Genomic DNA, 26,356 nt, shown 5'->3' with positions numbered 1-26,356 from the left:
TTTTGCACAACAGGATTTGCGCCAGTATTTATGCATATTTTATTTATGTAGGTATGTTTATGTAGGCATCTCAGAAGAACCAAGGGCACAATACAACACATAATTAATTAAGGGGCCAAGCTTGGGGGCACAGCACATCTCTGCTCACAACAATGAAAATTATATGACAACAACAGTTCCAAAAATGCCATAAAATGGATTTGCAAAGGAATTAAACATTTTGTCAATATTAAAACCAAGACTAAAACAGTTTTTAAAAAGTTTAAAATCTCTAGATTTAATAATAATAGCTTTCCTGAGAGCCCCACATATGGCTTAAAAGCCTGCCTGGGTTATAAACCACCTCCAAATATTCTGTACGTAGAAAATCCTGGGAAAGATCACAATAAGTCAGAACTATCTTGATGCCATGCAGTTAGTTAATTTATAGACAATATCAGTGATAACAATTGACATCACGTGGGGAATTACAATTTTAAATTCCTTTTAAAGTTAAGGAACAGGAGTATTGTCTTTCAAATGCATCACTAGTGCACAAACTGAATTAATTGTACCTAAAAACAGAAAATCAGTGTCTAGACTGAGTGAGTTGGCCAGTGATGTGCTATTCTTGTGGAATAATCATACACCATCTGAAATATGGAAAATAAGCTATTTCTTTGTCACTCAGGAATAAAACAAATGTTGGAAAGGCTGCTTAACAACATTTCCACAACAGCATTCAATTTTGTGAATACCACCCCATATACACATTTTACTCAATTTTTTCTCAGGTAGAAAAAACCTACCTACCCTTCTGTCCTAATCATTTTAATGTGATGCAGGTTTGTGGAACAACATGCTGGCTTGGAGCCAGTCTCCCTCATAATAGCGCACACATCAGAGTTATCCATGTTAACGGCTCCTGGTTGACTTTAATTTTCCATCAGCCCATCACGACTTGCGATTAAATCATGCATAAAGTCCAACATTTCTACACCGTGGAGCAAAGCTTTCAGCAAGTGGTTTGAGTCTCCTTTTAATACTATCAAAAAGCTTTCAACACAAAGTTAAACGGGAGCTGCTTGGAATAAAATATTTGATTTGGTACTTGAACAGACTTTGGGTAACATAAAACAGATTGAAGCAAATAAACTCACTACTTCCAGAATAAAACAGGTCAGAAGATTCCTTTAGGCTGTCACCCAAATGGAGATACATTTGTTAGAGACATTTGCATTTCCTTTTCTGTCTCTTTTTTCAAAGCTTACTTCCATTAGTCTTAACCCACGAAAGGTGAGCAGAACGTATTTCAGCATTTTCATTCAGTGAGGCAACACAATTCATTTCAATGACTGTTTCCTCTCCTCATGAAGCTTTAGCCAACCAAGAAATCTGCACACAAAGCTATGTAATCTTTATTTAAATTCAGAAGATGGCTGAATTAATAAATGATTCTTTTTTTAAAAAAAAAGTTCAGTTTAATTTACTTAGCCTAGAATCCGTTGAATAATACTACGGTTCAATACACATGCCTGCATATTTGTTCTATCAAGTCCCTTTACAGAATAGACTTGGTATTCCCAGCAGAGCCACAAATGGACAGTGTAGCACACTTTAGCAGCGAGGGCAATTCCCACACAGAGCGAGCTTAACAATAATGTATGCTGATAGAGATCAACGTAAATATAGAATCTCTTACCCCAGTTCATATTACAGCCGTCAATTTTTTTTTAAAAAAAGAGCCAAGCCCTTTGATACTTCAGCAAAATGCAATGTCCAGCTGCTTCTTTCAAGCTTCCAAATTGAACTGTACTGACATTATCATCAACTGTTTAAGACAAAGCTCGCGAGACTTGGCAACAGCAACTTGATCTGAAGGCAGGCGGTCTTTATATCTGACATCTGAGGGGAAAAAAGGGACTGAAAAAGCTTTGGAGTGAATGCAATAAGAGAATTAAAGCATTCCAACTTCTAGTAATTTCTCAGACGGGATGAAATGGAAGGAGGCCAGTTTTTGTGTGTATAAAAGCCAGTCTCCTTAAAAATATCGAGCAAGTGGAAGCATCAAACAGGTGGAAATTTTAAAAACTTTGCCTTTTGCATTGCCCATATATCATATGGATTGGGTTGTTTTAAGTGATGGGATATACTTTGAACACCCTTCTTTCCTTCCTTCCTTCTACAACATTATTCTTTTCCCTCTTTTTCCTGATTTTTACTTTTTTTTCCAAGATAAACAAATGATTTTTAAAAGGCAAAAGAAAAGATGAGACTGTGGTCCCAAGGAACAAGACTTTGGCCAGTGTCCTACTACTTTATGTGAACCAAATCAGGACCTATTTAATCTTACCTACCCATATAACATAGGGGGTGAGGAAAGCAAATCAACAGATAAGCCTTGTTTCCTTTTCACTATCTAACTTTTTAAAAATAGCTCATTCTTCCCCTCCCATTTACAGGGAAAGTTAATAGTATTGATAAGATCAGAAAATGAACACAGGAACAATAACAAAAGCTCAGGCTTATTACATTCAATAGTTCAGAGCTGGCCCTGCCATTAGCCTCACTGAGGCAGTTGCCTCAGGAAGTGGGTACCTGCCGCCTCAGCAAACTGCCACTGCTCGATGCAGCCGTCCAGGGCAGCTACTTCATCACTGCCTGATTCAGGGAGTATTCTGAGCCAGGCCCTTTGAGACATATAATAAGGAAAATTATATCTGCTGTAATGACAACTGTTTTTTCAAACCAATTTTTCCAGAGGCTCTGGTTCTGAAAAACCTCAGAACCACACACTGTGGGTGCAGATAGTTGAACATCCCTGATAGAGTTGAACTGCTGGATCCTTCTCTTATTAGAGATTGGGCACCATTGCCACCTACATTATCTTTCTGGCGGGTGGGGTTGAGGGGCTAACACAGACAATGTTGTCTTCCTTCTTCAGAGAGGCTGTTTTTTTTTTTTTCTCTCCTCCTTCTGGAAGCATCATCATCACCATCTTCATTGCCCTTTGTTGTTCTCTTTCTCCTCTGAGGAGGAAGAGGTGGAGATGAGTGTGTGTCACCATCACAATGTGATGGAGGACAGTGCTTTGCTTCCTGTCTTAGGTAGCAGAAGAGTTTTTGCTGAGCCATCAGTAGGCACTGCCAGCTCTACCATGGAGAGGACCATGCTCACTTGACTGTCATGTCACTGTTGAAGGTGAACAGTCGGTCTGGAAAAAAAGAGAGAGAGGTGTCAACCATAACTGAGCACTAATATGACTGAATACAAAATATTATGCAAATATTTAAGAAGAATTAAAAGAAGAATATAGCAACAACATCATGTGTGGTCAAGCCAGTTCTGAATGATGGTGATTATTTTCAGGGTTTGTTTGTTTGTTTTTTGTTTTTCGTATAGGGGACTCAGAAGTGATTTACATTCCTTCTTCTGTGGCACTCTGGGATGGTGCAGCTTGCCCAAGGCTACATAGGTTGATTTTTCCCATATGAGGCACAAAGGGGAATCAAACCTCTGGTCCCTGCTCTGCATTCAGTTCACTGAGCTTTCCTATGCAGTAGTCCAGCTGCTAATTCAGAATCACAGGGTCCTTCAATGAGATTCTCTCTCTCTCTCTCCCTCTCTCTCACAGACAAACACAGACACACACAGACACACACCACTTCCTTCCTGAGTGTGTATGCACACACATTCACAAGTTCCAAATTATGGCTTAACTGCAACTACCTGGGGAAGTAAGAATTCATACTGAGTGGAGACAGAAGCTGCCATACAGAGACCCACCTCTCCCTTCTTCTTACACAGCTGGACTTTCCATCTATACCCCTCCACTCTTCTATCTCACCTCCTCCTTCTCCTGGGCTCAGCAACAGAACACTGCAAAAAACATGCATACGAAGTTAGGTGAGGAAGAAGGAGAGAAGCAAAGTTTCCCAAACACATTGATGAGTGAGATCCTTTTCTGGGTTTTGGTTGACACCTTTAATGCATGCAGACAAAGACTGTGGTGCAGAAACCCAAATGTATGTGCTCTATATATGTGTATATTGTGCTCTATATATGTGTATATTGTGTATAGACATTTTATATAAATTTATGTAGAGAGAGTATTTTTTTTCTTTTCCTCATTTAAACCATTTTATTTGCCCTTTTACATTAACCAGCAATATCTCTGTTGAATCATGGGGGGGGGAGGGGACAAGGAAGGAAGGAAATGTTTGAAGCTATTACGAGCATCAGGCACTGAAGATGTAAGGCATTCTTCTATAATACTTACTAGAGGTGGGGGAGTTTGTATTCATATACAAATATGAACGCCCCCACACAGGTGGATGTAACAAGGGTCCGGTCCCCTGGGGCCGGACTGTCTATTCACCCATTGGCCACCAGCACCAGCCTCGCTCTCCCTTCCAATTACTCCAGACCTCCCAATCAGCTAGCCACTCGTCAACCTGGCAGGGAGACTCATCTATCCTCCTCCTGCCAGAAGTGGATAGTCGATCATGAGCGCTTGAGTGATTGGAAGGAGAGCAGAGCCAGCGCTGGCGGAGGATGGGTCAGTGGATGGCCCACCCCAGGGGGCCAGACACTCATTCCATACAACTGTGCGGGGGTATTCATATTTGTATACAAATATGAACGTTCCCATCTCTAATACTTACACATATAAGTTCAGAACATGTTGCCAAACTAGATGTCGAGCAAAGACACTGAGAAACATATTTTGGGGGGATGGCGGGGGGAGTTGCCTCAGTATTTTGTTTTGCTTTAGTTTTTGGTTTTATTGAAGCTGAAATTCTACAGACTTTACCATTCTTTACCATTCTTCTGGCATTGGCTTGAATAGTTTTGCACTGTTTAAAAGTTAAAAGGGGCCTTGACAGCAGCCCATCATAAGTAGGAAGGCTTTTGGCCATTTTAATTGTGCCTTGATGTTGAAACACCACCCTTTCAGCTAAATCTAGCTACAAATCTTCAGTTATATTTCTGTCTGGGATTCTGCCAAGGAGCTGTTCACCTTTTCCTCTCTCAGACTGGTATGCACCTGTACACCTCAGTCTCCTCTCCTCAGAATGTGTTTATTTAAGAACTCTACATGTTGCATATTGCTATATTATAATAGGTCACAGAATATTATTAAAATTGATATCATTAATTTGACTAGCATATCACACTACTGTAGTGGCTAAGATTCAGACTGAAATATGCAGTTAAAATCATATCAGATGATGTAAAATTAGAAATCTGCAATTACAGACACAACTAATATTACAGATTCCTAAAATCCCAACCTATAAATGTCCACTAAAAATACAGCAAGATCCAAATATATGTAACATTGATGAATTTGGCTACAGTATTCTGAACAGTGTGAAGATGGTGGTTGTAGATTTTTCGGGCTGTTTGGCCATGTTCTGGAGGTTTTTCCTCCTAAAGTTTCACCAATCTCTGTGGCTGACATCTTCAGAGGACAGGAGTTAGAACTCTCTCTGTGTTCCTGTCCTCTGAAGATGATGGCCACAGAGACTGGTGAAACGTTAGGAAGAAAAACCTACAGAACACAGCCAAACAGCCTGAAAAACCTACAACAATCGGATCCCGGCCGTGAAAGCCTTCGTGTTATGCCATCTTGGTTATATGCTGAATAGAAATAAGTGTTAAAACTGTTTTAGATGATTTTATATTGTCATATCATTGTTTTTTTATCTATGTAAGCCACCCCGAGTAGACATTGTCTAGAGGGGTGGGGTAAAAGTCTAATAATAAATAAAAATAAAAAATAAATACAGTCTAAATATTTTTATTATTGTGTTTTATAAGATGTGTTTTATTATTTATTTATTTAAAATATTTTTACCCCATCTTTCTCCTTAAAAAGGGCCCAAGGTGGTTTACATTATTAGAAGACAATATTTAAAAGCTAAAAACTAAGTATACAAATATTTTAAAAGAATTAAACAAGTATTATATTTAAATAAACCAAGTACTAAAAATACACTTAAAAGCAACAGGTACAATGATCCATTTAAAAAGCTCTCTCAGACAGCCAGTCACTGAGCCTGCCTGTTTTTTGTCTGCTTGTGGAAGGACAACAAAGATGGAACCAGGCTGGCATCCTGTGAGAGGGAATTCCAGAGTCTGGGGACAGTAACAGAGAAAGCCCTCGGGTGCCACCACCAAACACACCTGTGAATGCGGTGAGACCAAGAGAATCATCCTGATGGTCTTAACTAGAGATGGGCATGAACCAGAAAACTGGTGATTCATGATGATTCATAATCCATGGCTGCCCTTGAATCATGAACGATGAATTATCGTGACTATCTCAAAAAAAAAAAAAGAAGAACCAAGACAAAGGCTTACTATCCTAACATCCAGTCAGGCTCATAAAGGGAGACACAGTCCTTGGGATAGCTTGGACCCAAGCCATTTAGGGCTTTATAGGTTCAAACCACCACTTTGAACTGTGCCCAGAAACGGATCAGAAGCCAGTGAAGCTGCCACAACACTGGGGGGTTATGTGATCCCTGTAACCAGCCCTAGTTAACACAATGCCTGTCATTCTGTTATTTTGGAACAACACCATTTTGGGATTGCAACATAGGTAAAACCTTATCTCTCATTCTCTTGAGAGACATAATTCTGTGTCTGCCATTGAAACCTTAATTGATAAAGGTGAGAAGTGCTTAATTAGGTTTACACAGAACTTACCAAGTTTACCCCATCTGCATTTTTTCTTAAAGAGTCTAGTTTGTAGGAAATGATGCCAATGCTGTGAACTAGTGAAAAGTTTGCGATTAAACACTTTTTGCCTCTAGCTGAGTCTTTAAGTATATTTTGTTTGCTGCTCTCAATGCATCTTTAGTGCGTTTAAAAACTCTCCAGTGAACAGTTTAACACTTCCATGCTCCCATGAATGCAAATGATGCTGCAGATAACATTTTACCTGAATAAAGTAGTAAATTTAAATGCTTGGAAAGGGAGATTGGAACCCTCAGTTGGGACTAAGTTGCAATTATTGTTGTGATTATTACTTATCCCTTTGAGCCCAGTTGTGCTGAGAATGGTGAAATTTAAGCTTACTGCAACTGCAAGTAAGAAATCACACTTTAGACTTCAGAAGTCTAAAGCTCCAAAGTACGTTCAGCAGGGCTTATTTGGAGGTATGTTGGTAAAGAACTGCAGCGTAAAGTAATCCTGTAGATACAGTAAAGTCCAAGTAAAACTTGTGATGACATTGAGGAAACCAACAAGAGAACTAACTCTATTGCTTGTGAAGGGCATCCATCCTAGTAGGTTGATATTGATATGCCTTTTATGAGTGAATAGATGAGCCAGTGTACTTCAAGCTCAACAATTAAAACTTCGTGGGAAGAAAACTATTGTAGTACTGTTACCATGTATGCATATTTCAAAATTTACAAAAAGACAAGTGTACTCATTTTAGAAAACTTCGAAATTTGGAAGTCACTACTCAATGTGAAATGCTTTACACGTAAAAAATAAAGTTTTGATTAAATTAAAAGGTTTCTCTGCATGATTGAGAAACTCTTTTTCTTTTTAAAAATGTATAATTGACGAGTACAAAATGTGCGTAGGATTAAAAAAAATAGCCAGATGGAATATGCTTTTATATACGGTGCCTGCAAACAAACATTTTTCTTCCAGAGGTTTATGCAGATACAGACAGATTGAATCAATTAATGAAAATGGAATACAAAACACCCTCCAAACTGCAGTTCCATATGCACTTTCATATGGACAAATTCCTTTCAACTGCTTTTGATTGCATTGTAAATTTTTCTATAATGGATTGACCTTAAACACATTTTCTGCAATATACCCCAGTGAATTCAGTGGGACGTTTCGGTCAACATATAGAGATCTATGTTGTAGTTGAAGGTTTGATGATATTTTACTGTTCCTCTTTTCACTTGTCAATTCTTTAATAGATTCCATTGACAAGATGGAATTACTACATAGTAATCATTATAATACATAACAGTCCTGTGGTGGCTCTTGTCTTACTGGAGATTCTCTAGATCTTGTTTTAGAGACTGCTCAGGACACAGGCTCTATAGATCTGGATCTTGGTATAGCCATCATCTTCTTGTTAAGCCATACTCTCTGTGAGTCCAGAGAACATGGTAGCTGCTTTGCCAATGCTTTTATCCAGCTTGACATCTAGGGAAAGAGTGTCAGAGATGGTTGATACACAAAGTCATGAAAAACCTCCAATTCTTGCATGGAGATGGTAATAGAGGGAGGTGAGTCCATGCCATGGCCCATGACTTGTGTTTTCTCCAGGCTGATTGTTAGTCCTAAAACAATTCATGTGTTGTTGGAGGTCTTCAGCAGAGTGGGCAACAATGGCTGCATCATAGGCAAAGAGGAAGTCCGCATGCATTTCAGCTGGACTTTGGTCTTCGCTCTCAATCTAGATAGATTAAAGAGCTTTCCATCTGATCTAGTCCAGAGATAGACACCTTCTGCTGCAGTTTCAAAGTCATGCTTCAGCATGACAGCAAAAAGATCCCAAACAGGGTTGGTGCTAGGACACAGCCCTGTTTCACGCTGCATCTGATGTCAAAGGGATCTGATGTTGAGCCATCAAAAACTACAGTGCCCTTCATTTCCTCATGAAAGGACCTGATGTTAAGGACCCATGGTGGACATCCAACCTTGGGAATTATTTTTAAAAGGCCATCCCTGCTAACCACATCAAAGGTCTTTGTGGCTGTTGTTGTTCCCTACATTTCTCCTGCAATTGTCTGAGGGAGAATACCATGTCAGCACGTGGAGTCTCTTCAGCACAACATGGGCAAGCAGCTTCCCTACAACACTGAGAAGAAAGATGCCACGGTAGTAATTGCAGTCGCCCCTGTCTCCTTTGTTCTTGTACAATGTGACAATGTTTGCATCCTTCATGTCCTGTGGTACTCCACCTTCCCTCCAGTAAAGACAAAAGACTTCCTACAGTTTGGTGGTGATGGTCTCTTTACAGCACTTCAGCAATTCAACAGGGATGTTATCCTTACCACATGCCTTGCCAGAGGTGAGGGAATCCAAGGCCACTTTTATTTCTGCTAAAGTTGGTTGGCTGTCCAACTCTTCCAAGACAGGCAGGCACTCAGTGTTATTTAATGCCTTTTCGGTTACTACATTCTCTCTGGAATGGTCGCATAGACCAGATGGGCGGGATACAAATCAAATCAAATCAAATCAAATCAAATCAAATCAATCAATCAATCAATCAATCAATCAATCAATCAATCAATCAATCAATCAATCAATCAATCAATCAATCAATCAATCAATCAATCAATCAATCAATCAATCAATCAATAATATAGCTTAGAGTAGTGCTGCACCCAGTGTTCCATCTGCTGTGCTCAGTCCTGGATGATCACACCTGTAGCAGACTTCAAGGGAGCAGATTTTTTCTGTATTAGACCTAAAGCCTGCTTGATACCATCATACATTCCCTTGATGTTACCTGTGTCCACTGTTATTTGTATCTGAGAGCAGAGCTGAAGCCAATAGTCATTGTAACCTCCTGGCAGCCTGTTGGACTTTGCTACGAGCAGCTCAGAGAGCTTGCAAGTTGTACTTAGTACGACAGGCTTTGTATGCTGCTAGAGATCTACTCTTATCCTTGATGGCTGGCATCAATTCCTCCAAATGGGCTTCGAACCAGTCTGTCATCTTTTTGGTCTTCTTGCCAAATAATTGTAATACCTAAATGAGGAAAAACTGTACCATAATTCCATTCTTAGGTAGAAAAGTTGACAGAATATTTTTGGCTAAATTCTTAGGGCCAGTGAGCTGTTTAACATTTTCAGCTTCTGCTTCCCCAGTAAGTCTTTCCCCCAGTAAGTCATAATAAACTGAGAAGAATATCCATTTACTCTAAAATAATGCTCAGTATTAAGATCACTATCTTTATGTGCTCGTTTGGCAAATGGAAAGATTTTAAACTATATAACTATGGAGATATTTCTTTTTCATATTGGTACAATCATACACAGGTATAATTTTCTCTTTATTAATCTAATTATAGGTTGTTGTAATTTTTTTCTTCATTAGTAAAACTATAAGTTATGGGTTAATAAAAATATCAGGGAAAGATGGCAAATGAATGAAATTGTGTTTGCATATAGTATGTAGTTGTTTTGTATATTTACTTTGTAATCCTCATAAATATATGTATTGTTTTGCTCTTGGCTGTGCACTTCTAAAATGCACAAACTTTCTGAGCCATCATCACAGTTCTCCAACATAGTAATATCATAGGAAAATGGAGGCAACGTCATAGGAAGGTTGAACAGATCTGTCAATTTCATTCCCTTCTGTATTCAGAATTTCAAAATACTACATTGTTTTGGTTAAGCCTAAGAAGTCTGTGAATTCTGGTAAATTCTTATTCAAAAGGAACCAATGAATTTCGTAGCTGTCTCAGCTCTGTTCAATAGATACATTTGTTGCCAGCATGGAGAAGACTATGTTGTATTTGCCTGTCTGCTAGGTTGCTATTAAGGATGATGACCATATTTTAAAAAAAAAAAAAAACCAGAGGAAGCTCACGTTCAGCAGAACAAAGATGATTCAGTATATAGGGATTCAAATCTAGAATTTTGAACAGCTCAAAGGGATGAAAAACTCTGTCAATGTTCTTTTCTCCCACATTTAATTGCTTAAAAACTCAAATTGTTTATGCTGCCTTCATGAATGTTTGTTAAGTGTAAAGTGTAAAGCGTTGTTTTTAAAATGCAGTTCTCACCCAATCCTGCTTCCCAGTAGAAAATCTGTAGTTCTGTCAGACAATCACTATACCAATGTTGGGTGCATAAAGGTTTCATTATAAACACCCCAGGCAAAATTTCTAGGATAATGTGACAATTCCTACATGCTACTAAACACCTCATGGTATTGTCTGCTGGGACCACATGAGTTATTACAGTGGTGTCTTAGTGGGCAAATATGGCCCCTTTGTTTAGTCTAGATATCACTTTCTCTATTTCTTGTTATCTCACTTGGGCTCTATGACACGTGACAAAAAAAAGAAGTCCTGGTTCAGGGTGAATATGAAATAAAATCAGAATTTTCAAACATAATCTGGAGGTGGGTGACTAGCTATACACACTCCATTATATGGCAGGAAAACTTTGGTTTAGGATCCATCATCCAGCAATGTTGTGCAAAATATTGTCACAATGATAATCTGTTGTCATGGTAATATGTAAGGACAGCTATGCTTCCGTGCCATGGATGCTTCATAATTAGGAATGTACCAATTATTATTAGGGATGTGCTGATCTTGCATTGTGTTTGTTTGGATTTTTAGAATCTAGATCTCAGAATTTCCCAAGAATTTCCCCAGGCAGAATTCTGGGAATCCACAACTCCATATCTACAAACCCCTCCAGTTCACTTACCTTGACTAGGGCATGGCTCTAAGCCTGAATGTCCGTCTTGGGCCTTTACTAATTCTTGTTAATGTACAAAAGCAAAAAAGCAAAGTGTGCTGCTTATATACCACTCCATAGTGCTTAAAGCTCTCTCTGGGTGGTTTACAAGGTAATTATGCAGGCCACACATTGCCCCTCTCCCTGCAAGCATAGAAGAGTCTCCGTGCTGGCAACAGATATATCTATCAAACAGAGTTGAGACAGCTAAGAGGTTCATTGGTTCCTTTTGAATAAAAATTTACCAGAATTCACAGACTTCCTGGGTTTAACTGAAACAACCTACTATTTTGAAAATCTGAATACAGAAGGGAATGAAATTAACAGATCTGTTCAAACCTCTTTGGAAGGATAGAAGCCTGAGTCAACCTAGAGCCAGCTATCTGAGCCCGGGGGTCGAACTCAGGTCTTGAGTAGTCTTAAACTGCAGTAGTGCAGTTTAACCACCGCACCACGAGGCTCCTTGTACAAAAAAGGAAGCTGCTTTCTGAGAGCCATATTTCTTCAAGAGACACCTTCTATAGAGTGCAACTGGCAGCAAGACTACAACTATAACCATAATTCTATTGGTGTTCCTGCCATGGGTAATGTTGGCTAGGTAACGAGGTGCTGAGCATGTGTCTCAGTTGTGGGTCACACCTCTGATTGTGTAACTAAGATGCACCCCAACACCGTTGTCAATCATCTGCAATTAGCGAAGGTAAGTTACATAACCCTTACCCAAACACCCGTTAGGATTCTGTTAAATAAAGAAAGAATCAAGCAGCAAAATAATATTTTTAAATGTGATTAATTGTAGCTAGAGAAGGGCATGAACCAAAAAACCCAGATGAACTGGGCTGGCTTATGTTTCAGCCTGTGACCCAGTTCAGGGATCCCTTTTTTGCTGAAGCAAAATGAAGCACCAAACCTTGTTCCCTTAAGCACTTTGCTTTGCTTTGGAAAAATGGATGCCAGCCACCACCCCTCCTATTGCCCCATTGTCTCCCTACATGCTCCTGCCACTGCCACTGCCACTTCTTCCACTACTACTGCCATCCTTTCAAGAGCTGTGCCTGCTGCTTCTATGCATGTGCCCATCGCCCAGCTGATAGATGGGTGAATGTGCAGAGACAGCAGCCGGCTCCTCGAAAGGAAGCTGCGCCCACTTTCTCTAAGGATGGTGGCAATGGAAGAGGAGGAGGTGGTGGTCATGGTGGTGGTGACAACAGGAGCAAGTAGAGAGATGACGGCAATGGGAAGTGGGTGGGCAGGCAGAAGAGGAGGTTGAGGGCAGGAGCACGGAAGTTCCCCCAACCATAAACTGGAAAAATGGACTGTGAAACATTTAATTTTGGGGGGTGGGGGTGCTACATGGTGGTTCATCAATAGCCATGAACTATGAGCTATAAAGAACCACCCATTTTCCAATTCATGACCATCTCTAATTGAAACCCATTGGTGACTGCCAATGTCAGTACATCAGAAAAATAAGCAGGAAAATGCCTTGACAAATAAGTCAATCTTGTGATGGTTCGTTTTCCCCCTTCCTTCCTTCCTTCTCATTTTGGGTAGGACTTTAGCTTTCAGAGGGCTTAACCCACAGGTCTACTGAAATCTCCCACCCCTGGTTTAAAGATGCCCCATGTCTATAAGGAAGCCTACTACTCTGTCCACCACCATTCTGCCTATTTCTGTGATGTTGTGGGATACCAAACTGTCTCCTAATAGACTATCTGTGTTCATCTGTTTCTTCAAACTGGAGGTCAGAAGAAAGAGATCAGGGATATATCTTTCCGCCTAAAGCTCAGGTACTTCTCCGACTGGTGTGACAAAATCCATTTTGCACTTCTTAACTGCCTTTCAGCATCATGCGCCCACGTGGACATCTGTGTCTGCCCAGACTGAGATGCACAGAACTGGTATATCAAATTGTTGCTGCATAATTCATACCACATAGTGCTATAGAATTCCAAATGGCATCAAGGATTAGGAGGAGGTGAGAAGTATTGGATTTAGTCTGTTTGCAATAAGGATGTCCAGACTCTTCCAGGCTCTGCAAGAACTTAAAAGCTGCATGTTGACACATTGGCTTAAAGCTGATGGACATTAACACTGTCAGGTTGATAATTAATGTTGTCTCTGCTTATGTTAAAGAAGGAGAAAGCAAAGTTCTTTGGTGATAAGAGAAATAGAGTAGAATAGTAAAGACAGACTGGAAAGTGTATATGGGTTCATCTTCACAAACTGAAAATAAAGGCAGGCAGAATAAGGATATTAGCATCAAATGTTTTCTGAGTGCCTTTTCTGGAGTTAACAACTTGGGTTATTTTTAAAGGCATGGTGCTTAACTTGGTCTTCCCAGATGAGGTGACTGGGTTTTAAATGGTGTTTTGCAACAGAGAGAAAGGTGGAAGAGAGAGAAAGAAATGTTTTTGAAATAGGAAACTACTTTTAGGGTTGATGTTGTTGTTATGTCCTGTCAAGATGCATCTGGCTTATGATGAGCCTAACAGAGCTTTCAAGTTATATCAGATATTTAAGTGATGGTTTTGGTAGTGCCATCCTCCAATAAGTTTCTAAGGCCAAGCAGAAATGTAAATTAAATTCTGCAAAAACAAGCAAACACTTCCTGTTTAAAAATGTAAAATATTGTACTTCTGTATGCATGATCCAAAATGTCGGGGAACAGTACAACATTGCAGCAAAGTGTCAGGACAATATCATGGCAGGAGAAAAAAAGGATGCCAAACTTAACACAGCAAAAGGTAGCCTGAATGTTTTTTAAAGCCCTTAACAGTACAGGACATTGCTATCTGGCCGAGCAGCTCCCCCTCAAAACATCTACCCATCCCACGCACACTTCTTATACTGGGAGGCTCCAAGTAGTCACCCTCAAGGGTGGTCTGGAAATTGGTGACTCAAAATTGGGATTTCTCTGTGGTGGCTGCTTCACTTTGGAACTTCCTCCCACCAGGGGTGAGATTGGCTCCATCCCTTCAGGGTTTTAGGAGGCAAATGAAAATGTTTTCCCAAACCTTTCACTAGTTTGCCCCTAATCAAGTAATTTTATGTATCGCTTCTGCCTCCAGCTTACCATTAGTTTTTCTTTTTTCTTTTGTGGTTCCTGTGGCTTTTTTCACTGTTTTAATATTTTTACTATTATTGTTTATGACTCTGTTGCCCTTTTAGATTGAATTAGAAACTGATTAATTAACTATAATTATTTAAATTGTTATTTGAGGTAGAAATTGTTTAATACAAATTAATTAAGTGCATTGATCTATTTACTAGTATTAATTTGACTTAAGAAGTTAATTACAGAAAATTACTTACGGAGGCCAGTTCATTGAAGGTGTAGTTTGGTTTTTTTAAAAAAAGTAACTTAATTACAACAATTAATAATAATTGATTTAAATAAGTGCTTCTTACTCCTAGGATAGAGGTGTATCGCTGTGTCACAGGTCACATCTGGGAATATAAGCTGGTACCCGTCTTTTCTACAGTCGGGTAGTGGAGGATTATTCTCTGACTTGGCATCGAAGCTGGTGAGTTGCTTAGTGCTTTGACTGGTTTTAAGTGCTAGATCATAATGGCATCACGCAAAGGCCAGGGTAACAAAAAAGGAAAACAACTTGCAAGGAAAAAGCCAGTTCCACAAGTGTCTCCACCTCAGTCTTTCATCAGATGAGAAACCTTGGCCTGTGTGGCAGCAGCTGCAGGAAAGAAAATCTGCTTTGGAAGCTCAGTGGCTGGTGAGACAGGTTCCACAGCGTGGTAAGGCACAGCCATGCCTCTCAGCCAGGGAAGCCAAGAGAGATTTATTTCAGGAGAAGATGGTGCACTGGCACTTGGCCAGAAGATTGGCATCAGAGTGGTATCAGCAAGGGCTTAACATTCCTGGAATTCTTCCCAATTGTTGGCGCTCTGTGGCTATAGGCAGAAGGGTAGTCAAACTCGGTTGTGCAGTTTAGGTGTGACAATCAGGCAGTCGTTTACATTATAAACAACCTTAGAGTCATGACACTAGTTAGGGCATTCACATGTCTTCTTGGAGAGATTAAGGGGGGCCTGCTTGCTGAGCTTGATCAGCTCGATGGTGGGCTTGGAACTTAGCAGGGCTAGTCCCTATGCTGTGACAGGTAGTGCGTATTTAACAGGTTTTCTGGTGAGTCCCATTGCAAACTCAGGTAAGCTGTAGCCCATCAGACCTCCCAGTGCTACAGATCATGTGATTACAGTGCTTGGAGAGAAAGATGTACTGGGACCACAACCGGACCAACAGTCAACAAGGAGAAGCTGGCTTGAGGTCCAGGGGTGGTCAAATTGTGCCCAGATGGGTTCTCACTATCTTTAAGACAGGGAAAACATGGGGCCAGGGACTCACCCATTTGTTGCTTAAGGGATGCTTTGAGATCTCTGCACTTTAACCTGATTCCACACCTTTGCCAAAGCATGGCAATATTGATTGTGCTTAATAAAGTGTGGCCCGTGTTTTTAATCCATAATTCTTGTCTCGTGTCTTTATTCCAGGGTTAGGAGGGCAATGGTATTTTCAATTTCTTTATTCTGTTTTAAATTTGGGGACATGTGTGGTTGGTTGCTTGTTTCTGCAAGAGGTATAAAACTGTTTTACTTTTTAATTTTTTTTACTCAAAACCCATTTGTCCCAATGTCCCCAAATTTGGCACAGGGCAAGAGGAGACTGCTATATTTTTGCCAAATGTGGTGCTGATCAAAAGTGCAGTTTCAAAATTATAAGTTTTTTGGGTGGACACCACAAATTTTAGAATGTTTTTTAAATAGTGTTGATTTGCTCTGCTGCACAATAACATCACTGAACGCTCATGTAGTGATAATCCAGATGTCCTAGTCTGACACACTATCCACCACACCAGACTGGGTCTTTGGCAAAACAGATATTTTACAATTTCTAGTCCTCAGCTACTATTCATTTCACATATTTTCTGGATATAGAGAGAAATGTGTGTCTAAATTTATTTCGGAATTTCTACAAGTTTTTTATACCTAATCCAGTGTGAACAGGTACTATATGCTTCTAGTTTATTACAAGTATTCTTTCTGAAAATATAGCTTTATTCAGGAAACAAACAAACAAACAAGAACTTTAGTCATACATTCAGTTTTGTTCAGTGTCCAAGTATTTCTGTTGTCCTTGTGTTTGGGTGAATATACCATGCACAATTAAATTTTCCTCCTTGGGGGAAAATTGAGATATGTGTGGGAGGTGGGTGAGGGCAACATTTCATGGATTTTATGACTCTGGCCAGTCTGCAGATGAAAACATTTGCTGGTCAGGAGAAATATATCTTCCTTTTGCCTGTAGGCTTTTGCAGAACTGCCAAACAGAGATCTTCACCCTACTTCTGCCATATCAAAATAGAGTTAATAAAATGAAATAAAATACCCCACTAACTCAAGAACATAGGACAAAGCTTATTTTCCAGTCCTTTTACCTGAATATCTTTGATTTGTCTTGGATTATGAAGTATTTATAGGTTAGTAATGAGGATTATTTTATCACAGAGATTTCAAATCATAAAATACTCAGTAATACATTTAACATAGCTCTCACGTCCCCAGTTTTGTCAAAGTAAGAGTAAGCTTGAGTGTTACTGCCATTGTTTGTCACTTTCTACCATGTAGCAGAACAAATAAGTTTCCCGAAAACATTTGGGAATAAACGTTGAACACTGTTTGCAAAACTACTCTACTGGATAGCTTGAACGGTATTCATTGATTTGATCAGTAGTTCTATGTACATGTACTGTATATACAAAACATATAAATAGATATGTAAAAAAGGACTCAATTGCAACTTGGAAAAGGTTGAGGGACTTACTAGTTTGCGATTGGAGTACATCTCCCATCAGCTCTAATCATTGGCTACCCTGGATGGGGCTGAAGAAGGATCAGACTCAGATGACAACAGGTTGGATGGGAGGATTTTAATTTGATCCACATTTTTCAAAGAAGCAATCAATATTACCGTATTTTTCCATGTATAAGACTATATTTTTGTCTAAAATCTTTAGACTAAAAATGGAAGGTCGTCTTATACACAGAAGTAACCTGAGGAGAGAACAAAAATAACTGGAGAGGAAAGCAGGGATCAAAGTGATCCTGCAGGGCTTTCATCTCTGCTTTCCCATCCATTTGCTAAGTCCCATTTAGATTTCTTAATTTTGGGTTAGAAAAGTGGGGGGCATCTTATACATGGGAAAATACAGTATTCAACCATTCTGACAATTGTCAGCCATATTGGCATATACAAGTTCATTCAGATACTATAATCTCTATAGGTGCATTTCGCTGAATAGCACAGAGTCTTTCCCAATACCAAGCAAAAGAGAATATGTTATTAATTATTTTTGAAAATCCCTTTGGAGTCCCATTTCTTTCTGCTTTTCCATTCCAAAAGACAGTCCAAGACATAACAGATAGCCTAAAGAAGCAGAATATATTTTCCTCATTTGAATCGTACCTTGTGTTTTGTTTCATTATGATATAACCTAGAAAAAGAAACTTGGGCGTCCGCCCTCTTTGTTTTGCACATTTTCCCCCACGGTGAATTGTTTAACTTATTGCAGTTTTTCCATTCTAGCCAGCTGCCTCAGGCTAATCGCTGAGTTCCAGATACGTCCAGGCCCCAATGCACAGTAAACAACTGGCTACATCTAACCTCCAGGTTTCTGGATCCCTGATACATTTAAGATAGAAAAAGCTTATTAAATCCAGGCCTACATTGCTATGAAGACAAACTACCTTAAAAAGAGGGGAAATAATAGCATTTTCTACTTGTCCAGCTTTAGGATTTGGGTCTCTCAAGCAATCATGAGTAAACTGGGGCCCTATAACTGAATTAATTCAAAGCAGTTTTCATTTTCTTATAAGCAAATCACTGGGAAATGATTAAAAAGCTAGGGCTTCCCTGGCTGATACGTGATACCTGGATAGATACCACTAGGCCCTGCTGTTGCACTTGCACACTGAATTAGTTCTATGCACAGGTCCTTTGATCTGATTTGGAAGCCAGTTGAGGGCTTTATAATGTCTCTTAATTGGGTACAGAGTGATTTGTGTCTCATCCAATTCAATCTGTGCCCTGCATCTGAGCTGATATGTAAGCCCTCCACTGACTTGTGATGGAAAACTAAAATGGCAATATCGTTTTTATTTCTTTACTGATGTGCATGAGATTTGGAAGAATGATAGACCTCCAAGGAAAGGAGTACTCTTGTCAAGTTTTAGACAGCTAGTTTCAGAGACGAGGATTTTAAAGTTTGCTTTAAAAGAGAAAGCAAGGGAGAAGAAAAGAAAGAAAGAAAGAAAGAAAGAAAGAAAGAAAGAAAGAAAGAAAGAAAGAAAGAAAGAAAGAAAGAAAGAAAGAAAGAAAGAAAGCTATTTGCCTCCATCCCAGTTGATCTGTGCTTTAAACATAAATCATTCAGCAAATTTGCTTCATTATGTTCCAGAATTGAATCTGAACACTCTGCTTCATTCTGGATCTCATATAATTTAGTCTAAATGAACAGAATTCAATCCAGCGTCGCTGAACAAACTGAATACCAGGGTGAAACTATGTCCCTATGTTTACCTGGTTAGATAGATCTCCATGGGAAAAAAATCCAAATTGGGGGCTGAGAATACAGAAGGAAACAAAGCCTTCAAGGTTGATTTTATTCTTATTTTAAATGCTGAGTATTTTCTTGGATATCCTTTGCTATTTTTTGTTCCAAGTACCAACAGATTTCATGCTCTACTGAGCATGAAATCTGGATATACAAGAGGAATGAGCACAAGCCTCCTGACCCACTCCGTGCCCAAGTTGGGGCCAACTCCTTCATGTTTGTTTTGGTGACGCATCAACCCCATTCTTGCCTGGATCCATGACAACATCTTTGTGTTTCTGATTCTTCATGAAGATCCCATTTGAATGGGCAATGTAGATCTGGATCATGAAACCTATGGTGCAGGCAGAATAGAAGGCCACCAGCAGCAGTCTCCAGAACTGGGGTCCCAGGGTGGTCCTCTGAGTGGCAGCTCACAAAGGCTGAAAATGGTTTCCCCCTTACATAACACCACAAGAATTCTATACATTTCCATGTGTGTGTGTCTTCTGGTGAATATATTTTTATACACTTTTGCATAACTCACAAGATTTTGCAAGCAGGAAAAGGACCCTCGAGATACATTGCTTACTATGGTTTGCAGTCTCAACTAAAGGCATTGTCATGGTGGGGGCTGCTGGAGACCCATCTGGTGTTTGGTGATTGGGCAGCTGAGAGAAGAATTCCATAACACAGTTTGGCTGTGGATCTCCCCTGGAAGGTCAGTCTCCTCTCATACTTCTGAGGGGGGGGTATATCTATTCAGTAGCCCTTGTCTGGGCTTCAATTGGAACCTAAAGTTAGGCTTGTGGTGCTTGCATAGATAGAATGCTATCCTGTCTTCTCTGACTCAGCCCCAGGGTCATTTTTACTTAAGTCCCTGACCACCCCATCATCCATTGCCATGTGGAGCTTTGGCCTCCTTAAACTCAGAAGGTCCAAAGTCTGACCTGACCTGTTTTTGGTTGAAGAAGCTCTGACCCAACCTTACTGGACAATGCATGACACCACACAAAATTTGCTCAAAGAAAGACAGAAGGAACATAAGCCTGTTAGTTCTCCTTAATTGGTGCTAGTGGCAAAAATTTCTCCCCACAAACACTTCAACCATTCTCAGTCAATTAGACAGAAAAAAAAAACCTTCCCTATTAAAAGCGTGTCAAAGAAGGAATTTTTTTTAAAAAAAGAAATCCTCAGGTGTAAGGGTATGGATTCTTGTGTCTACTTATGAGATATCTCAGAAAAAGTGTGTCTACTGTATGTATCTTGTCTTTCATCTTTGTGGAAACCAGGAGTGACCCCCCTCCACTCCAAGCTCTCCCACATTTCAGTTGAACACTAGAGAAAGACTTCAGAAGGCTTTCCCCCTCATAGAACCTCTTCAGATCGGAATGTTCTGGCAGCCAACAATTCCTGCAGAGGGATGACAACATGTGAAATATAAAGAAAAAGAAAATACAGCACACTTTGACACCTTGCAGTGCTGAGGTAATCTTTAAAATATAGCTAAAGAGCATTGAGGATGGGGAAACAAAATGGGGAGTTCTTTCATGGGGGAGTAAAACTATGGGAAAATTGGAAGCCAAATGATGATAGAGCAGCAGCTTCACCTTTTCATTCAGGTCCAGTTGGGATTCCATCAAGAAGTAATATGAAAAATGCAGAGAATGCAAAAAGTGCAAATTACTAAACATGAAAGCAAGAACTTAAAATAATATGGGAGCAAGATGGTTTCTCTTCCTCCCTGTACTAATTTGAACAACTGGAGTTGATTCGAAATCTCTGGTTCTTAATTTAAAACAATTCTCAGTCGCTCTGAATTTGTTTCCTGAAATCCTGAAATCAGTGACTTTGCAAACACGTACAGTAATTGTACCTGCAATTGTTTTGGATCTGATTCCCAATTTTTAGGCTTGATGATCTGGTTTGCCCCTAAACACCAGCAATGCTGAGAAATAAGTGGCACAGCAAGAAAAACGCCAGCAGTAGCAACAACAAAAACAGTAAAAACGTATGAAGCGCTTTGTCTTATGTTGATTTCCTCCTGTACTTCTGGACAGCCCAGACCAATGAGCCTACTGCTCAATCAAGGTACAGACCAAGCTGATAATTTGCTCAGCTTTAACAATATAGCAGCATCTGATGTCCTCGAGCTATTTTCTCATCCAACTGGAGCTCTCAAATTTTCCATTTTCTCATCCAACTTGTGTTCTCAAATTTTCCATTACCCAACATAATAACTTTTTTAAGTCTACAAGGGTTAGTGAACATGGTATTTAGATGCCTCTACCAGAAAATGGATCTTAACTATCAACCGAAGAGATATATTTCTCATGGCTCAAAGAAATAATTAAGGGGAGAGCCATCGCTCCTAGAAGATTGCAGTACAATTGGCCCTAAACCTGCAAAGTTTTCACGAGGAAAATAGAACCTGGGTGGCTAACTTGTTTGTATTCTTTAAGAGAGGCTACAATGGAGGGCGTAATCCGGGAGGGGGGGAATTATTTACAATTTTAAAAGCCTGGTGATTAAAATCCACCATGAAAGATTATTATATGGACTCGGGGGGGGAAGCGCGTATCATAGATGAATATGTGGTTAAAAATACAAATGGAAGATCAAATGGTAATAAACGACTAATTCTCAGCATAGAAAGAGGTTAATAGAGAAATGTTCCAAGAAACAGTATTTGCCCTAGTGTATCACAGTACTGTATTAAAAAACAATCACAATCTGTAGTTCACATTTTATTACAGAGCCTTCCTGTGTCACCAGTGTGTGTGGGCCTAACAGCTTAATCTCTCTTTTGCAACTGAGGCTAGGTGTATGTACCCAGAGCTTGGCAATGCTTAGTTACACATGGGGATGTCATATGCAACTAGTTACTCTGGAGTAACATTTCTAAAGGAATTCAATTAGCAGTAAAATTAAATTGTAACGTATAACATTTCAAATAACTTTCAAAAGAACAGAGATATTGTTCTTTGTCCCGGTACATCTTATGTACTCAGACAAGAATGTGTTAGTTAGGCATCCTTCAGTCTCAAAAGACTATGGCAACGTGCTCTGTATGGAAGACTTGGAACAGCGTCTAGTGTGGCTGAGGAAGCCGATTCGAGAGTGACAATCCCTTCCACACTGAAGACAAATCCAATCTGTCCCCTGTCCAGCTCCCTGATTTTGCTGCTTTTGTGACTTCCTCTTTGCCTCGGCCTGCTGGACAAGGGTCTCTTCAAAATGGGAGAGGCAGTGATGCAACGCCTGCCTCCAGGCTGAATGCTCAGATGTCAGGGTTTCCTATCTGTTGAGGTCCATTCCTAAGGCCTTCAGATCCCGCTTGCAGATGTCCTTTTATCTCAGCTGTGGTCTCCCTCTAGGGCGATTTCCCTGCCCAAGAATGTACCTCAGGGGCAAAAAGCAAATTAGTTTGGATAGTTTTTGTTTCTGTCATGTTTTCTATGCAAAGCAAGAAACAAACAAAATGAAGATGGCAAGTGGTTGGAATGTGGACATTTAGGTTGCCACCATTCAGGCGATGGTGTCATACATTACAGTGGTGTCTCGACTTATGAATGTCCCTACTTACGACCATTTCAAGTTACGACAAGCTCCGGCCACAAAATTTGGCTTCGACTTGCCACCGGAGCTTCCAGTTATGAACACAAAAAGGCAGGGGGAAAAGGTGGGAAATTCAAATTGGTAACTGTTGGTGGCAAAGAGGGTGCTTCTTTGTAGCTTTTTCACCCCAGCAGTTAGAGAGTGTGCAACTGGAGGAGGCTTGGGACTGCCTGATAAGGTAAGGTGCGGCTTTCTGCTTTTTAAAAACTGTTCTGAGTGGTGGTTGTTGTGGGTTTTTCAGGCTCTTTGGCTGTGTTCTAAAGGTTGCTCTTCCTGACATTTTGCCAGCCTCTGTGGCCAGCATCTTCAGAGGAACAGGAGTAGGAACTCTGTCCATGGTCTGTTGCTGTTTGTTGAGTGGTTGCATATTTATAGCTGTGGGAACAGCTGTTGTCCTTTTCAGAAGATAGGGTGATGATGGTGATCAGTGTGTTTTTGTTGTGGATGTATTGTTGTGATAAGGGGGGAGAGATTATCTGTCACTGTGATTGATGGGTGTCTTTAGCTGGTCTTTTGTGCGCAGTGATCCCTGGTCCTTGTGGCTGGGTAGAGTTCGTTGACCTTTTGCAGGCTGTATTTTCCAGTGCTGGGAGCCAGGTCTTATTAAGTTTTAGACTTTCCTCTTTTTGGTTGAAGCTCTGTTGGTGCTTATGGATTTCAATGGCTACCCTGCACAGTCTAACATAATGCTTGCTGGTGTTGTCCAGTACTTCACTATTTTGAAATATAATTTCATGTCCAGCTTGTTTTAGGGAATGTTCAGCTACTGTTGATTTTCCTGGTTGTTTTAGTCTGCAGTGTCTCTCATGTTCTTTGATTCTATTGTGAATGCTGCGTTTTGTGGTTCCAATATATACCTGTCCACAACTGCAACGTATCCAGTATACTCCTGCAGTGGTGAGGGGGTCCCTTTTGTCCTTTGCTGACCATAGGTTTGATAGGCTATGAAAATGATAGCATATTACTGCACAATCCACACTCAAAGAGATGCCATATGTCATGTATTTAGAGGACAGAAACCTAGTTTTCTGGAACAGGTCTCTCAAGCTGGCTGATCTCTGACCTGCCAGCAGAACCAAATCTGCCTGCATAGCCGCTGTGTTGGCTCAAATCAAATGGCAGAAGAGCCAGAAAAGGAATGAGAAAGGATATGAGGAGCTGAGTTATCCCTGGTCCAAACCCCTCTCAGTTTAGACCTACTGTCACTATGCTGGTGCAAAGTTGGGCAAGGACTAGGAAGTCCTAAGCAATTTCCAACATCCCCCGGCTGTGAGGGCTGTGGATGTAGCACAGTCTCAATAGGCTTAGCGTTAGCTAAGATAGTCACACTATTTATTTATTTATTTATTTATTTATTTATTTATTTATTTATTTAGTTAGTTAGTTAGTTAGTTAGTTAGTTAGTTAGTTAGTTAGTTAGTTAGTTAGTTAGTTAGTTAGTTAGTTAGTTAGGACTATACCCTAAGATGATAAAAGCCTACTCCATGACTTACAAAGTTTTCAGGGCATTTGAGACTGATTAATAGAAGTTAATGTAAAGTATTTAATACAAGCCATCTATGAAAATCAGTCACAATCCTAAATAATGCCTCGCCAGTGAAATGTAGAGTAGTGATTAGAATTACGGAGACTGAAATCCCCACCCTGCTCTAAACCCCGGTAGTGACCTTGGTCAGGTAACTATGTGTCAGGCTAACCTGCTTAAACATTGAAAACCAGACTATATGCCCTAATATGTAGCACAGTGTTTATACTGCACTGTATAAATGTCCATCTATTGAGGCAAAACTATAAATCTGAAGAAATGGGCTAATGTCCATAAAAGCTTAGAATTATGCTGTGGGTGGCCGCCCTGAGGTAGGCCAGGAAGTCTTTGACCAGGATCAGGCCCCTTTTGGTAGTGGCTGCTTCTCTGTTGAATGTTGAATTTCTGGAGCTGCCCTCCTGATATTTAGAAAACACATAAAAACCTTATGGTTAAGAGAATAGTTTCCTTTATAATAGCTATTTTTATGATTTATCTATCTTTTACCTTTGCTGTTTGTCCATGGCTGCCATTTTGTACTTTCTGTGGGTTGCTTTTTTAACATCATTATGACAGGTGGGTGGTGGTTTTCATTATGTTCATGTTTATATCATATTGTCTTTATCTATGTAAAACTGTCTGTATTTTAAATTGTTTTTATCTTGTATGTTTATTTATTTATTTATTTATTTATTTATTCAATTTTTACCCCCGCCCCTCTAGACAACGTCTATGTTGTGAGCCGCCCAGAGTTCTAGATGGGTGGCATATAAATGCAATAAATAAATAAATAAATAAATAAATAAATAAATAAATAAGTAAGTAAGTAAGTAAGTAAGTAAGTAAGTAAGTAAGTAAGTAAGTAAGTAAGTAAGTAAATAAGTAAATAAGTAAATAAGTAAATAATCCTTTTTGGGAGAGGAGTAAACTACCCAGAGCAGTGGCCATGCCACTAGATGGTGTGGTACAGGAAGGAAGGAAGGAAGGAAGGAAGGAAGGAAGGAAGGAAGGAAGGAAGGAAGGAAGGAAGGAAGGAAGGAAGGAAGGAAAGAAAGAAAGAAAGAAAGAAAGAAAGAAAGAAAGAAAGAAAGAAAGAAAGAAAGAAAGAAAGAAAGAAAGAAAGAAAGAAAATCCAATTAAAGAAATAAATGTGCAATCAAGCAGTGGTTTCCCTGTTTCTCGGGCTGCTAATTGCACACCTGGTTATGAGAATGGTTGTGTGGTGGTTTGTACAAAACTAGGGAAGACCAGCCATACAATGGAAAGCCAGAGAAGCTGGCACCTTCCCTTGTGTGATTGCTGTTACACAATCACAATGGGCAACAGGATTCTGGTCCATGTTCTTTTTACTGGAATGAATTAACACATCTGTCTTCCATGAAATTTCAAATGGCCCTGAGCTCTTTTGGGGAATGAATGAGAGAAAGATGCAATTACTGACTGATTTCTGCTTGTTTTTATTGAGAGTGTGTGTTTCTTTGTAGATTAAAGTGTAGTTAATTAATTTAAAACCATTTAAATGTGAAAACAATTTTAAAATATTGAAGAAATATAAAGAGAAAAAAGAATATGGATGATGACCACATGGAACAACCACTCATATGGAAATGGGCACAGCATTCACACTGCACAGGCCTCACAGGACAAAGTGGGGCCAGGGCAAGCTGGGGAAACCCAAGTACGTACAACTTTCCACTGCGAGATACCTCATCTCACAGACAATGTGTGAAATTATCTCACATCTCTAATTACAAGACTGGAAGTTTTCCCAGACCATGGAATGCGTCTGGACATTGCAAGAATACATTTTTAAAAGAACAATAATAAATGGAGCCTATAACTGGGCTATTTTCTAAAGACAGCATGAGATAATTAATCCATTTCCCTTCTGTCTCAAAATAGAAGGAAAGACGCTTGGGTTTTGCAAAGAAAAGCCTCAAGTTGGGTTGCTCTAGGAGTTGAATGCGAATCAATTCTTTATGCTGTGAAGGGGTGGAATGATGAAGAAACACTACATCTGGATTCGTAAGGCAAAGTAATTATTTTTCTTTGAATTATATATTTATTTTTAATTAAGTCACTTGCCTACAAAAAAAATATCCTCAAGTGCCACTCCTCAAGTACCTCACTTACCCTTATTAGGCTCATCACAAAAT

The 26,356-nt window shown here is 39.7% G+C and overlaps 1 protein-coding gene across 1 annotated transcript in view; it reads right to left on the bottom strand.

The window, feature by feature from the left end:
* Positions 1-22,348, bottom strand: part of BCHE (butyrylcholinesterase) — an 87,811-nt gene extending 65,463 nt beyond the window's left edge. Inside the window, exon 1 of the mRNA XM_072996161.2 lies at positions 1,682-22,348. Coding sequence (XP_072852262.2) covers positions 1,682-1,691 — 10 coding nt within the window. The 5' untranslated portion in view covers positions 1,692-22,348. The remainder of the gene's footprint in view (positions 1-1,681) is intronic.
* Positions 22,349-26,356: the final 4,008 nt, after the last annotated feature.

Source organism: Pogona vitticeps, chromosome 3 (assembly GCF_051106095.1).
Source record: "Pogona vitticeps strain Pit_001003342236 chromosome 3, PviZW2.1, whole genome shotgun sequence".
In the NCBI taxonomy this organism is placed as follows: Eukaryota; Metazoa; Chordata; class Lepidosauria; order Squamata; family Agamidae; genus Pogona; species Pogona vitticeps.
The sequence above is the reverse complement of the archived record's forward strand: the minus strand, read 5'-3'. Positions and strand labels throughout refer to the sequence as shown.